The sequence below is a fragment of the Furipterus horrens genome, unplaced genomic scaffold (assembly GCF_987537825.1).
Source record: "Furipterus horrens unplaced genomic scaffold, mFurHor1.1.pri manual_scaffold_1, whole genome shotgun sequence".
Classification (NCBI taxonomy): domain Eukaryota; kingdom Metazoa; phylum Chordata; class Mammalia; order Chiroptera; family Furipteridae; genus Furipterus; species Furipterus horrens.
This window is the reverse complement of record NW_028327171.1, coordinates 108818211-108834791: the sequence shown is the minus strand read 5'-3', so window position 1 is coordinate 108834791 and position 16581 is coordinate 108818211. Positions and strand designations below refer to the sequence as shown.

At 38.0% G+C, this 16581-nt stretch overlaps 1 protein-coding gene across 3 annotated transcripts in view; it reads right to left on the bottom strand.

Moving 5' to 3' along the window:
- The window catches only part of UMPS (uridine monophosphate synthetase), a 32174-nt gene that overhangs the window by 12366 nt on the left and 3227 nt on the right, over positions 1-16581 (bottom strand). For 2 of the 3 annotated variants that reach the window (XR_016511200.1, XM_090277729.1), the window contains exons 2-4: positions 10039-10192; positions 7679-8350; positions 5913-6088 (exon numbers count right to left, since the gene is read on the bottom strand). Coding sequence is in view for 2 of the 3 variants with exons in the window: in XM_090277729.1 (XP_090133855.1) it covers positions 5913-6088; positions 7679-8350; positions 10039-10192 (1002 nt within the window). In the remaining variant the exon portion in view is untranslated. The remainder of the gene's footprint in view (positions 1-5912; positions 6089-7678; positions 8351-10038; positions 10193-16581) is intronic. The other variant, XM_090277742.1, reaches the window with a different exon arrangement.

The following is a 16581-nucleotide window of genomic DNA, read 5'->3' as shown; positions in this document are numbered from 1 at the left end:
TGTTTCAAGCAAACGGACATAAAAAAAAAGCTGGGGAAGCAATACTTATATCAGACAAAACATATCACAGCAAAGGCCATAAAAAGAGACAAAGAAGGACATTTCATAATACTTAAGGGAAAAATCCATCAAGAAGATATAACCCTTGTAAACATATATGCACCCAACAAAGGAGCACCCAAATATGTAAGGAAAATTTTGAAGGACTTCAGGAAGGATATAGACAGCAATACACTCACAGTAGGGGACTTAAACACCCCACTGTCAACAATGGACAATCTTCGAAGCAAAGAAACACCAAAGATACTAAGGCATTGAACGACACTCTAGATCAAATGGACTTAGTTGATATATATAGAAACTTTCACCCCCCAAAAGTAAAATATACATTCTTTTCAAGTGCACATGGAACATTTTCAAAAACTACCACATGGTAGGACACAAAACAAGCCTCAACAAATTCAAGAAAATTGAAATTATATCAAGCATCTTCTCAGATCACAATGGCTTGAAACTGGAAATCAACCTCAAGGAAAAAACTCAAAAACATTCAAACTCATGCAGAATGAACGACATGCTATTAAATAATGAATGGGTTAACAATGACATCAAGGAAGAAATCAAAAAGTTTCTGGAAACAAATGATAATGAATACACAACAGCCCTAAACCTATAGGATACAGCGAAAGCAGTTCTTAGAGGAAAGTTCATAGCAATACAGGCCTGCCTAAAAGGGATAGAAGAATCTCAAATAAAAAATCTAACCCTATAGCTACAAGAACTAGAGGAGCAACAACTAACAGCCTAGTGAGTAGAAGGAAGGAAATCATCAAGATCAGAGCAGAATTAAATGACATAGAGACTAAACAAACAATTCAAGAGATCAACAAAAGTAGGAGCTGGTTCTTTGAAAAGATAAACAAAATCGACGAGCCTTTAACCAGGCTCATCAAGAAAAAAAGGATCCAAATAAATAAAATCAGAAATGAAAGAGGAGAAATCACAACCAATACCACAGAAATACAAAGGATTGTTAAGAAATTATTACGAACAACTGTATCACAAGAAATCTGACAACCTAGATAAAATGGACAAATTTCTGGAAACATATAATCTTCCAAAGCTGAATCAAGAAGTAGAAAGCCTGAACGGACCAATAGCAACTAGTGAAATTGAAGCAGTAATCAAAAAACTCCCGGCACACAAAAGCCCTGGACTGGATGGTTTCACAGGTGAATTTTACAAAACATTTAGGAAAGAACTAACTCCTATCCTTCTCAGACTATTTCAAAAGATCCAAGAAGAGGGAAGACTCCCAAGTTTTTCTATGAAGCCAGTATTACCCTAATTCCAAAACCAGGTTAAGACACAACAAAGAAGGAAAACTACAGGCCAATATCACTGATGAACATAGATGCTAAAACCCTCAACAAAATATTGGCAAACTGGACCCAGCAACACATTAGAAAGGTCATACACCACGATCAAGTGGGATTCAACCAGGGATGCAAGGATGGTTCAATATTCGCAAATCGATAAATGTAATACACCACATAAACAAAATGAAAGACAAAAACCCCATGATTATATCAATAGATGAAAAAAAAAGCATTTGATAAAGTACAACACCCATTTATGATGAAAACTCAGCAAAATGGGAATAGAGGGAGCATACCTCAACATAATAAAGGCCATATATGAGAAACCTGAAGGCAACATCATACTCAATGGGCAAAAACTGAAAGCATTCCCCCTAAGATCAGGAAAAAGATAAGGATGTCCACTCTCTCCAGTCCTATTCAACATAGTCTTGGATGTTCTAGCCACAACAATCAGACAAGAAAGAGAAATAAAAGGCATTCAAATTGGAAAAGAGGAAGTAAAACTGTCATTATTTGCAGATGACATGATAGTGTACGTAGAAAACCCTATAGACTCCATGAAAAAACTACTCAACCTAGTAAGTGAATTTGGCAAAATAGCAGAGTACAAAGTCAATATACAGAAATCGAAGGCATTTCTGTACACCAACAATAAAATATTGAGATAGAAACTAGAAGAAAAATCCCATTTACCATAGCAACAAGAAAAATAAAGTACCTAGGAGTAAACTTAACCAAGGAGGTAAAAGACCTGTGCTCGGAAAACTACATATAACGCTGAAGAAAAAAATTAAGGAAGATACAAATAAATGGAAGCATATACCATGTTCATGGATGGGAAGAATCAACATCATTAAAATGTCCATACTACCCAAAGCAATTTATAGATTCAGTGCAATCCCTATTAAAATACCAATGACATATTTCACAGACCTAGAACAAATACTTCAAAAATTTATACGGAATCAAAAAAGAGCCCGAATCCACAGCAATCTTGAGGAAGAAGAACACAGTAGGAGGAATCACAATACCTGATATCAAACTATACTACATGGCCATGGTAATCAAAACAGCCTGGTACTGGCATAAGAACAGACGTATAGATCAATGAAACAGAATAGAGAATCCAGAAATAAACCCAGGTCTATATGGTCAACTAATATCTGACAAAGGGGGAAGGAACATTAAATGGAGTGAAAAGAACCTCTTCAACAAATGGTGTTGGGAGACCTGGACAGGGACATGCAAAAAAATGAAACTAGACCACCAACTTACACCACACACCAGAAGAAACTCAAGATGGATCAAAGACTTAAATGTAAGCCGTGACACCATAAAAGTCCTAGAGGAAAACATAGGCAGGAAAATTCAGATATTCCACATAGCAACATTTTCACTGATACATCTCCTAAGGCAAGGGAAATAAAGGAAAGAAAAAGCAAATGGGACTACATCAAACTAAAGAGTTTCTGCTCAGCAAAAGAAAACATCAGCAAGATGAAAAGGGACCCAACCATATGGGAAAATATATTTGCCAATGATTTATCTCAGACAAGGGATCGATCTCCAAAATATATAAAGAACTTATACAACTCAACACCAAGAGACAGACAACCCAATTAAAAAAATGGGCAAAGGACCTGAACAAACACTTCTCCAAAGAGGACATACAGAGGGTCCAAAGTCATATGAAAAAATGCTCAACATCACTAGTCATCAGAGAGATGCAAATAAAAACCACAATGAGATAACACCTCATACTAGTCAGAATGGCCATCATCAACAAATCAACAAACATGTGCTGGCAAGGATGCGGAGAAAAGGGAATCCTAGTGCATTGCTGGTGGGAATGCAGACTGGTGTAGCCACTATGGAAAACAGTATGGAATTTCCTCAAAAAACTAAAAATGGAACTGCCTTTTGAACCAGCGATTCCACTGCTAAGACTATACCTGAAGAATCCTGAAACCCCAATTCAAAAGAACCTATGCACTCCAATGTTCATAGCAGCACTATTTACAATAGCCAAGTGCTGGAAACAACCTAAGTGCCCATCTGTAGATGAGTGGATGAAAAAACGGTGGTACATTTACACAATGGAGTACTATGTTGCAGAAAAAAAGAAGGAACTTCTACCATTTGCAACAACATGGATGGAACTAGAGAGAATTATGCTTAGTGAAATAAGCCAGGCAACAAAAGAAAAATACCTTATGCTATCACCTATTACAGGAGACTAATGAACAATACAAACAAATGAGCAAAATTGAACCAGAGGTATGCAAAAAAGGAGTAGACTAACAGAGACAAGGGGGGAGGGAGGAAGGAGAGAAGGGGGTAAGAAGGGGAAGGGTCTAGTCAAAGAACATGTATAAATGACCCATGGACATGGACAACCGCATGGGGACTGACTGTGGGAGAAGGGGGGGGGCAGGGTGCGGGGAAGCAAGAGGGAAAAAAGTGGGACAACTATAATAGAAAAACAAACTAAAAAAAACCCTCACATGTAGGACAGTGAACAAAAGAAAATGTAAAGTATGGAAATGCAATTTTAGTGAGTATTAGAAGGACAAGGATTTTCCTTCACATTGTATATTTTTCTCCCTACCTGATCCCTCCAGAATTTGGCATTCTGAAGAAGTAAACAATGACATAAGTTTCTTTGCATAGAACTAATAAGACCAGTTGTTAATAGAGGTTTTGTTGACCATGACTTTGACTAGAATGTCATGCCTAACGGAGGCATGCTTGGGCTCTGGTTGTTACCAAAAAGCCCTGAGGAACTGGGATTGACTTTCGAAGGTAATAAAAGTCTACGAAAAAGAATGCCTGGTACCTTGGTTGGTTGTGCAGTCCATCACAATCTTTCCAGGGAAGGAATGAAGGTTGCTTTCCTGAAAGATGGCTAGAAGGGACCTTAACGCACAGTGGAAAACCAGAAGGACTTAGAAAAGACAGGTGTTTACAGGCAAGGCTGAATGGCAAGTGTGTGGCTCAGCTCCTGTGCCCTGAAGGGCAGACTAAAAGTCACCCTAAAGGTTCGTTTTGTAAGTTCCAGCAAAGCAGACGTAAAGATAATATGTGATCATTTGTTGCTCTTGTTGTGTTTATGCAAATGAGCAGGATATATTAAAACTGGACTTAATGCAGTCCCTTTAATGGCAAGGAGGGAAATCTTAAGGAGAAAAATCCCAATTCAAGGAAAACCACAAAGCTCAGTGGTAGACTATAAAGTACTGCAGCTAATTGTCTTTAAAGTTTATTTTCATTTAAAGTTTTCATTGAAAGTTAAACTAGGTCTGTGACATCACCAAAGATGCTTAATTTACAGGCAAGAGGAATGTCAAATGCCTTGCAACTGGATGTCTTTCCAATAAGACAGTCTTACAGATATATACTGGTTTGTGGGTTATGTTGCATAAATTAACATGTGTGTTCTAATTTCACAGAGCATAAGCCTATGATCTCATTACCTAAGTGACTGTCCGTACACATAGGCCTCACTTAATCCTGTCTGCATTGCTGTCTCCTGAGACTCAACAGTTGGCTGAACTAAGTGGCTGGACTGGTGAAGCATGGGGTGGTCTCTGGGCTTCACTTTAAAAATGGTTTCTCTTTTCTATCCTAAACACTTGGACAGAAAGGGTTCAGAGGGCTGAGAGGTGGGGAAACCTAAAATATTTCCCTCAGCCCAAACTTAGTGGGCAAAAGGGTTTTGGACAGATGTGACGTGCCTTACACACCTTCCTCCAAAGAGCCTTTTTTTTTTTCCCCTTTTCCCCTAATATGGGACATTGAAAAATTAATCCCTGCCTTTTGTCGAGTGGTTATGGATTGAACGATGCCCTTTAACTATTGCCACATCTGTTGCCCCTGGAATACAACAAGGATACCAGCCTGTTAAACCAAGCATGCTGTGGTCCGGGGACAGCCAACTGACCTCCTGGACTCTTCAAGATCCTTCCCCATGTGGGAAAGCCACCCTCCCCTCCAACCGCCACTCTTATTAGGGATTTCTGGACCCAAGAGTAGGTAGGACGACGACCATGTTCAGCTTATAGCAGCTAGAGGAGCACGAGACCTTCAACTATTGTCCTTTATAAGATTATAAAGGGTCTTAAGTCTGAGAGGGAGGAATTGTTATTTTTTGTTATAAAAAAATAATTAATTTAACAAAAAGAATATAGGAAAGGGTGAAGCCAAAGAATTTGTATGCATGACCCATGAACATGAACTAAGGGGGCTGAGATTGCTCGGGGAAGGGAGGTACTGGGCAGAGGGGAGCAAAGGGGGTTAAGAAAAATTAGAACTATTGTAACAACATAATCAGTAAAAAAAAAAAAATCTTTTAAGGGTCCACTACTAGGTATAAAATGCTATTAATTATCAGGGAACTCTAGCCAACTAGTAGTAATACACTGTCACACTAACAACAGCTAATTTTTTTTTAGTAGAGTTTCACAGACCCCAAATGAAGATACTCTTCCTCTGTAACAAGTAGTGTAATGGCCTAGTCCCTCTGTCACTTACTGCTGCTTCAGTGTAGTTCCCAGTGGCCAAGGAGCCAGCCGAGCTCATTTCTGCAATGAGTAGGCACCCCCGGTGCAAAGGCAGGCCAACTTCTTGCAGGCCTTTCACAACTCCTGAGCCTGGCACCACATGAGCATTTACTAGATCTGCCCAGGAAGCTATTTTAAAGACACCACCTAAGAAGAAAGGAAGAGGGGGAAGACATTTGTCAAATTTCACACAAAACCCTTCAAACTTTTTGCCCAACCAACCAATTACAATATAAAATAATCTTCTAGTAACACATTAATGAAATAGTAAAACATTTAAAAGTATTTTTAGTGCTTCAGTGGACCTATGCTTCTAAGTGTAAAAAATTTATCTGCCCACCTAGTAGCTAGTTATATGGTCGCAATGAGAAAAAATGCTTGCAAGTTCTAGACTTAGTTTACAAGCAATGCTAAGACTGTTTTTCCTTGCAGGCTGAAGCTTATGACCACCAATAAAACTTACACACTTAGAAATGGAGATGGGGGTCAAAGGGGACTAACAGGTAATGTAAAAAAAATAATAATAAACTTTTTTTAAAACCTGGAAAAATATTAAAAACAAAACCAAAAAATGAAAAAGAAAAAATATAAAAAGAAATGGACCCTAGTGAAGATGGGTGTTTATGGAGGTCAAGGTCAAAGATATTAACATTTTGAAATTTTTCTGAAAATGACAAATTTTCATTCTGCAAGGATCTTGCAGCAACTTTACCATTAATCGTATCCTACTTGTTCCTAAGGTCTCTTTAGCTCTTCAAATTTCAATAAGCAATTTATTCATTTTAAAAGCTGACAGCAATAACCTTAATCGATTTTTGAAAAGACTACATGTAAACCTATACAAAGTTTGTATAACTTTTACATCAGTCAATAAACTAAGTAGGACATCTTAAGCACTAAAAAAAAATCATTTACAGACAAATCTATTCTAAAGAACTAGTTCAAGAATATGCATAATTACTTTAAAAAATCATTTTGAAAGATGCCTATAAGTGTTAATAACATGATAAAATATTAGGTTAAGTGGGAAAAAAGCATTAGATATGCACAATATGGCAGAAATTTGCAAAAAAGAATAGGTAGAGAATTAAGCAATTTTTCCAACCAACATATTCTCTTACTTTGAGTTCTTATTTAACATAATTTTTTAAAAGAATGTATATCAACAAATCTTTTTCTGCTAAAAATAAATGTTACAACTTTACACTGCCTTTTCATTGTTTCCTGTATCTGCAATTTTCACTCTTCAAATAACAGAACTCACTATGTTCTGGCAGGGCCAACCTCAGCCATTTCTGCCTACCTAGAACCCATGTCCCATCTTCTGTCATCAGCACATTCATGTTCTTTAGGGGGATTACCCTTGACGAGATCTCAGCTTAAGAAGCTTACACAGAGTTGACCTCACATTATCGGGGGTGGGGCACATTACCCAGGTAAGCTAATAAAGGTATTAGCTATACCTTTAGTCATTCTATACCTAACAGTATTCTATGCCCCAAGACTAATTGGGATAGGCATGCGGAGTGTGCCTACCTGAGAAAGAAGGAAGAAAGCAGGGCTGACAGAAGAGAAAGGAGGTCCAAAAGACATCACTTGAGCCCCTGGATCCAACCATGCTTGACAGCCTGTCCTATGGCTGAACTTCCAGTGATGTGAGCCAATACATTTCCTTTTTTTCCTTTAGCCAGTTTAAGCTGGATTTCTGATTCTTGCAGATTCCTGAATAATACTTACCTTCATACTGCTTTTTTACTGTGTTTCCTATATCCGCAAATTTCCGGTCTTCAAATATTAAGAACTCGTGTTGTTTTGCCAGAGTTGTTAACTTCTTCATCACATCCAGAGTAAAATCATTCAAAATATCTACATGAGTCTTGAGCATGCAGATGCTGGGTCCTAAAGAATCTGCTAGCTGCAGTAGCTCTCTGGACTCTGAAATGTCAGCAGACAGACACAAATTGGTCTCCTTCTTCTGCATAAGCCCAAGAAGCTTCGATGCAACTGGGTGGATCCTGGGCAGCTGTGCACGTACACCAAAGCTGAGTTCTTTGGGTGCTTTCTTTATAGATGGGAGAGAACCATTATTATCAGCTGCCACAAAAACATTCTCCTGAATAAATCTCTTCACTCTCTCAACCATCTCAACATCAATTTTTTTCTGTTGCTCAAGAATCTCCAGCATTTTGGACAATGTACACACTGAGTGGAGACGAATCCCATGTGCTTGCAACTTATCCTTGCCTCCCTGCTCTCTGTCCAGCAGCACTACGGCATCAGTGACCTTCAAGCCCTCCTTCTTAAGAATCTCAACAGTTTCCAAAACACTAGATCCACTGGTAATGACATCTTCAATGATCAAACAGTTTTCTCCTGGATTAACAGCCCCTTCTACAAGACGCTTAGTACCTGGACAAGGAAGAATTATATTGATTCCATTTAATATTTCATTAGACTCAAGATGTAGCTTACAAAATAAATTTGGCATGTATTCATGAAGAGGTGGATGATCTAAATCTTATATTCTGATAATCTACTTTGTAGCTACTTTATTTCTGATGAATCTCCAGTGTGCCATAATTATTGTTTTATTCCATGTCTCTGTATCCCAAAATTGTCAGTTACATATACAGAATATTTACAGTAAAACTAGAAAATTATTCTGCAATGTAAATAAAATCCACTTAACATGTTTATAATCAAAATTTCCAATATGAGATTTCTTAAAGCAAAATCACCTAGATCAAGGAAAGAGATGAAACAAATAACATGATATTCTCAATAAAATCATTCCTTTTTCTACCAACAAACTAGTTCATGACTCAACGTCAGCCAGAAAATCAGCTTTTATGTGTATATATATTAAGGAGGGAAAATATTCAGCAATCGGTTAGACCAATCACTACAACTTTATGAACTACATAATACAATGTGACTAAATATACTTTCTCACTCCAACCCCCAAGATAAACTATTTTCAGATCATCTAAAAATGTAAATAATCCAGGCTGTAGACTTTAAAGACTCATTTTTATATTTTTGATTACCAAATTTGCCTTATTTTGAAAGAGAAATAGACCTGGTGAATATTTTGGCCACTTTTTGAGCTTTATCACAGATACCATCTTTGCCCTATCCCATTCTTTTTCTCCTACCTTCTTTACTCCCTCCCCCTTGAAGAACTGTCAGGTTTAACTGAATCAGCTTGGAATAGAACACAAGACTACAAGTATTTATAGGCATATTTAAAAATTAATAATCTTATTCTAAGAAGTATTTTTGAAGAAATATAATAAGAAAATAGAAGTAATAGCTTCCTCATGGGCAGCAGTCCATACAGATAAATAGTGTGCCTTCAAGCAGCAAAAATATTTTTACTGTTTTTTTATAATAGGTAATTTCAAACAAATAAAACTAGACAAAACAGTTTAACAAACACCCCTAAATACAGCACTTCACCACTTAACTCGTGATCAATCTTGTTTCTGCTATATCCCCACAGTTTTTAAAAGCAATTCTCAGAATGATTTCATCATAAAATATTTTTAAATGCAGCCCTAAAAATATAACATATACTATCACACCAACACAAAACAAAACAAAAAACATTACTTCCTCAATATCAAATACCCAGTCAGTTCCAATATTTTTAGATTTCTTTTGTTTTAAAGCAAGACCACATATTAAAACCGGATAACCTATTGCCATGGCCCATGGAAAAAATATCTCAATTAAGAATTCCATGTGGCATTTATATTGCTTTAAATAATTTTATTCATGCATTTCTCTTCATGCAATTTAAATATAAATATACTGGCAAAGTGCTCTTAGAACATTCTGCTGATAAGAGAAGGGCTGGGAAAAATGTTGGGTCTCAGAGAGATAGAGCAAAATACTTTTTTCATTGTCATTTCACCCCTAGACTCTAAAGGAAGGGAAGATGATTTACAGCAATAGTGAACAAATTCCACAAGCCATAACAACTTTAAGGACCTAGAATATTCAAGGAGACTGGTAAAACAGCAGTGCCTAGAAGAAAACATTCTAGCAGCACGAGGTTACACATCAACGTGATCCTTCTACTACTATTATTTTACCATAATCTTTTGTTTCTTTTCTTCTAATGAGCATTGGAATTTGGTTTGTTGAACAGATAACGGTAGCCAGTGGTAAGGCTGTATACGGTACTCCACAGACGGTGTCAAACTCGATCCCCTCATTTTGGGCAGTTTGGAATAAAAGTTCTGCAACCTGTAAAAATAAAAAAGACACATAAACTATTATTATTATATTTTAAATTGTGTATAAGGCAACATAACATTAAAGACAGTAATAGAACCCAGGCAGAAAACAGTATCAAACCTGACTGGAAAACTATATATGCCTTTTTGTTAAATCACCCCCTGCATAAACCCATTTACAAATATGAAAACACAACAATGAAACTACTCATCTAGACTCCAGGTCTGCTCTGAGAGCAACACAGGATGTGTAAGGGAAGGCTATGATGTTGACCCCAAAGACTAAAGATGGCCCCCAGGGTTCCCAGTTTCCCCTGGTAATCCATTATGCTTTCAGTATCTAAACCTTTCTATCATCTACTAACTACTCACTTTCCTCCTGAAAGCCTTCAGATGTTACAAAGTTTCATAATAGAAATTAAGAAAACAATCCTGTTTACAATTGCATCAAAAAAAAAAAAAGATATACCTATTAACAAATTTAACCAAGGGCATCAGAAGACCTGTACAATGGAAACTATAAGACAATCATGAAAGAAACTGAAGACAAATAAATGTAAAGATATTCCACGCTCATGGACTGGAAGAACTAATATTGTTAGAATGCCCATACTACCAAACAACCTACAAATTCAATGCAATCTCTATCAAAATTCCAAAGGCAAGGGGCAGAGTCAAGATCGCAGAGTAGGTAAACCCTGAACTCTCCTTCTCCCATGAACATAGAAAATTGCAAATAGATTACAGAACATCCATCACTGAGAACCACCTGAAGACTAGCTGAACAGAATTTCTAAAAAACTAAGGATAAAAAGAAGCCACATCGAGACAGATAGGAGAGGTGGAGATACACACTGGGCAGGTCCCACACCCACAGGATAGGGATTAGTAAACAGGACAGCTAGGCTGTGGAGGTCCCCACTGAGGAGCAAGGGGTCCAATCTCCACACCTGGCTCCCTGGCCCCAGGGTACCTGAACCAGGAAAAGGAGTACCCATAATATCTGGCTTTGAAAACCAGTGGGGCTTATGTCACAGAGAGACAAAGGGTTATGGGAGACTGAGACGCTGATCTTAAAGCATTCAAGTACAAACATACATGCTCCAAGCTCCAGTATGGAGGTGGCAGCTTGAGAAGGGCCTGAGTCATATCAGGGAGGACTTCAGTTGACTAACTTTAGGGTGAGAGCTGGAGAAGCAGGGACTGGGAGAACTCTCTGAGGAGAAGCAAGGGCTGGCAGGGACCACTGTTCCTTTGTTCAGCTCCCCTCACACCCAGCTTGCCTGGCATGGGCAGGTACAAAATATACCACTCTTCATTAACTTGGCTAACACCAATCACCCTACCCTGGCATCCCCGAGACCCTGCCCCACTCAACCTGTTCGCCTGCCTAGAGCCTCTTCCAAAGCAGCCTAGCCTTGTGCTGCAGATTCTCCTAAAGGTCCACTAACCATACGAGTAGCAACTGGCCCCAGCTTGCATTATAGCTCCTGCCAAGCAAGGCCAGGCTTGGCTTGCAATGCGGCTGAAATTAAGCTGCCCCATGCCCAGTGCAAGTGGCAGCTGGTCACTGCTCCCACCACAGATCCCATCAAATGGTCCCAAGCCTGGAACAACTGGCAGCCAGCCTTGGCTAGCATCTGAACTTCCCCCAAGTGCCTCCAAACCCAGCACAAAAAACTGCTAAAATGTGCAAGTACCAGAGCCCCGCCCAAGCAGCCTCTCAAACAACACACTTGATGGGTGGCCTTGCCTGGCACCAGAGCCTTGCTAAAACACCTTCTGCTCCCTGGGGTGGCCCCTGCACAACAGCTTGTCTGCTGTAGTCAAAGCAGCCCTCATAGACAGTTAGCCTAAGGGTCAACCCCACCCACTGATATGCTAGCAAAAATCGAGGCTCAACTACAACAGGAAGGCACACCCACCCACACAGGGTACACCTCTGGAGCACCAGCCTCAGGAGACAGGGGCTACTGTGCACTGGCCCCACAGGACATCTTTTATACAAAGCCACTCTTTCAAGACCAGGAGACACAGCAGATCTACCTAATACATATACAGACAGAGAATCAGCTATACTGAACAGACAAACATGTCCCAAGAGTAAGAACAAACAAAACTCCATCAAAAGAACTAAAGAAAATGGAGACAAGCAATCTAACAGATAAACAGTTCAAAACAATGGTAAATAAAGATGCTCAGTAAACTCAGGAGAACAGATGAACTCAATGAGACTTCAACAAAGAGATCTTGAATATAAAAAAGAACCAATCAGAAATGAAGAATACACTACAGGAACTCAATAACAGATTAAATAAGGGAGAAGATTGAATCAGCAATCTGGAAGAAAAGGTAGTGAAAAATAACCCAGATGAAACAGTAAAAAGAAAACTTTTAAAAAATGAGGACAATTTAAGGGACCTCTGGGACAACATTAAGTATACCAACATTTGCATCATGGCATTCCCAGAAGAAGAGAGAAAGGGGCAAAAAAACAAAACAAAAAAAGAAAAAAGAAAAAAAAAAAAAAAAACCCCCATTGGAAGAAATAATGACTGAAAACTTCCCTAACCTGGTGAAGAAAATAGAAATATTAGTCCAGGAAGCACAGAGTTCCAAACAAGATAAACTTGAAGAGAACGACATGAAGACAATTAAAACATCAAAAGTTAAAAGAGAAAATCTTAAAAGTACTAAGAGAAAACCAGATAATTACATATATGGGAGTCCTCATTAAGACTATAAGCTGATTTCTCAACAGAAACATTGCAGGTCAAAAGGGATTAGCACAAAACATTCAAAGTGACAAAAAGCAAAGACATACAAACAAGATTACTCTACCCAGCAAGGTAGAATTAAAGAAAAGAGAAAGATTTTCCCAGACAAAAAAAGAAAGCTAAAGGACTTCCTCACCAGCGAATCAATATTACCAGAAATGTTACAGGGACTTTATTAAATAGAAAAGATATAAAATGTGAATAAGAAAATATAGGAAGGGAAAAAATTCTCACTGACAAAGGCAAACAAACAGTAAAAGCAGTGAATGAACCAACGAGAAAGCTAGTATGAAAGTTAAAAGGCTAATGTAGGAAGATCATGTCTAAGTACAACAATAAATTAAGGGATACACACAAACACATACACAAAAGTAACAAAGACAGAAACAAACACGTGAGGGGGTAGAAATTGTAGTGGTCTTAGAATGTGTTTGAACTTAAGGACTATCAACTTAAAATAGGCTGCTATAAACACAGCTTGGTATATGTGAAGCACAAGGTAATCATAAACCAAAATTCTACAAGAGATACAAGAAATGAGAAAAAATCCCCCGCCCCCACAAAAAAAATCACTACAGAAAATCATCAACATACAACAGAGCAAAAGAATAGGAAAAGAACAGAGAAGAACTACAAAAAAAATCAGCAACAATAAATAAAATGGCAATAACTACATACTTATCAATATTACTTTAAATGTAAATGCTCCAATCAAAAGACACAGGATGGCTAAAAGGATAAAAAAAATACTGTAAACCCAATACACATGCTGCCTATAAGAGACCTATTTCAGATTGACAGTCACACTGGCTAAAATGTAAAGGGATGGAAAAAGATATTTCATGCATGAAAATAGAAAGAAAAAAAGCCGAGGGAGCAATACTCATTTCAGACAAAACGGACTTTATAACTAGGGCTAGAACAAGAGACAAAGGGCATTTCATAATGATAATTGGTTCAATCCATCAAGAGTATACAACCTTCTTAAACATCTACGTACCCAACATAGAAACCAACCTAGAAGCACTCAGGAGCGAGGAGTCCCAGCCCCACACCAGGCCACCCAGCCCAGGGTTCCAGTGCCAGGAAGGTTAAGTCCCCACAACTTCTGGCTGCAAAAACCAGCAGGGACTGAGTTGGTGGGATAAACTTCTGGAGTCCCAAGTAGTCCCCCTTAAAAAACCCACATGAGGGGACCCACCTACTCAGACTCACTCCCTCTGAGCTCCAGCACCAGGGTAGCAGCTTGAAAGGCACAGTGGTACACAGGGAGAAACTGAAGTGTCTGGCATCTAGGTGAGCAGAGGCCACTGTCCCTTTTCTGAACTCGCCCCTCACAGTCACAGAGCTGGCAATCTGGTGCCATACAGGAAACTCTATTAACCTGGCTAATATTGTTTGACCCGCCTTGGCAATCCCTAAAGACTCCACCCCATACAATTTATGGGCCCACCCAAGCTACTTTTCCATATGAATGGCTGGTCTTGGCTCATGTTCACATCTTCCTAAATCCTCTCAAACAAGCTACAGTTGGAATCAGTGAGCCCCAGGCCTGACACCAGCAGCAGCCAGATTAGATTCACAGCTTGGCTTTGCCTGGGAATCTCCAATCCCAACAAAAGTAGCAGCCACAGCTGTTAAAGGGATTTGTGAAAAAGAAGATCAAAACTATGAGCAGTAAAATGGCAAAAATACATACCTTATCAACAATTGAATCTAAAAACAAACTAAGCAAACAAGAAGAACAGAGACAGAATCATGGCTATGGAGAGCGTTTTGATGATTGCCTGATGGGAGGGGAGTGGAGGAGAATGGGTGAAGAGGTGAGGGGATTAAGAAGTACAAATAGGTAGTCACAGAATATCCATGGGGATGTAAAGTACCATATAGGAAATGGAGTAGCCTAAGAAATACGCATGACCCATGGACATGAACAATGGTGTGGGACTGCTGGGTCAAGAGGGGCAAAGAGTGAAAAATCAGGACAAGTGTAATAGCATAACCAATTAAAAAAAAAAAAAAAAGCCACAGGGAGGTATTACAAAATAAAATTCCCAACACACAAAGGCCCTGGACCAGATGGCTTCACAGGTGAATTTTACCAAACTTTCAAAGAAAAATTAGTACTTACACATCTGAAACTATTCCACAAAATTAAAGAAGACAGATGGCTCCTGAACTCACACCAAAACTAGACAAAGATATTACAAAAAAAGAAAATTATTGGCCAATATCCCTGATGATCTTGGCCGCAAAAACTGCAACAAATTATTAACAAACTGCATTCATCAATACAATATAAAGGTCATACACCATGATCAAGTGAGATTTATTCCCACGATGCAAGGTTGGTTCAACATCCACATTTCAATTAACATGATATACCACATAAATAAAATGGATAAAAATAATATGATCATATCAACAGATGCAGGAAAGCATCTGACAAAATCAAAATCCATTTATAATAAAAATTTTCAGCAAAGTGGGGATAGGGGAACATACCACAACATAATAAAGGCCATGTGTGACAAAACCACAGCTAACATCTTACTTAAAGGTGAAAAGCTGTAAGCTTTATCCCTCATATCGGTAACAAGACAAGGATGTCCACATCAGCCCTTTTTCTTGACATATTATTGGAAGTCCTAGCCTTAGCAATTAAAAGAGGAAGTGAAATAAAAGGATCCAAATAGGAAAGAAAGAAAGAAAACTATCACTGTTTGCAGGTAACATGATACTATATAAGGAACAGTAAAGATTCCACCAAAAATCAACTACAACTAATAAATGAATTCAGTTAAGTTGCAAGATACAAAATTAATATTCAGAAATTGGTTGTGTTTTATACACTAACAATGAACTACTAAAAAGAGAAATTAATAATGCAATCCCATTTGCCTTTGCATCAAAAAGAACAAAAATACCTAGGAATAGATGCGGTAAAAAGACTTGTAACTACTTTGAAAACTGTAAGACAGTGTTGAGAGAAAGTAAAGATACTAATAAATGGAAGGACATATTGTGTTCATGGATTGGAAAAATTAGGTTAAAATGTCCATATTACTTAAACCTATCTACATATTCGATGCAATCCTTATCAAAATACCAATGGCATTTTCCACAAAACTAGACCAAATAACCCTGAAATTTATATAGAACCACAAAAGACCCCAAATAGCCAAAGCAATATAGAGAAAGAACACAGTTAGAGGTATTAGGCTACCTGATATCAAATTATACAAGGATATAGTAATCAAAACAGCATGGTACTAGCACAAAACAGACACATTGATTAACAGAACAGAACAGAACTGAGAAATAAACTTGCGCTTATGTGGTTAAATAATTTATGACAAAGGAGGCAAGATTATACAATGATATAGGGACCACCCTTCAATAAATACTGTTGGGGAAACTGGACAGATACATGCTGAAGAATGAAACTATTACTTTCTTACACTATATACAGGAACTAACTCAAAATGGATTAAAGACTTGAAAAAATGTAAGATATGAAACCATAAAACTCCTAGAAGAAAACATAGGCAATAAACTCTTTGACATCGCTCTTAATCTTTTTTTTTTTCTTTCTCTTTTTTTGGATATGTATCGGCAGGCA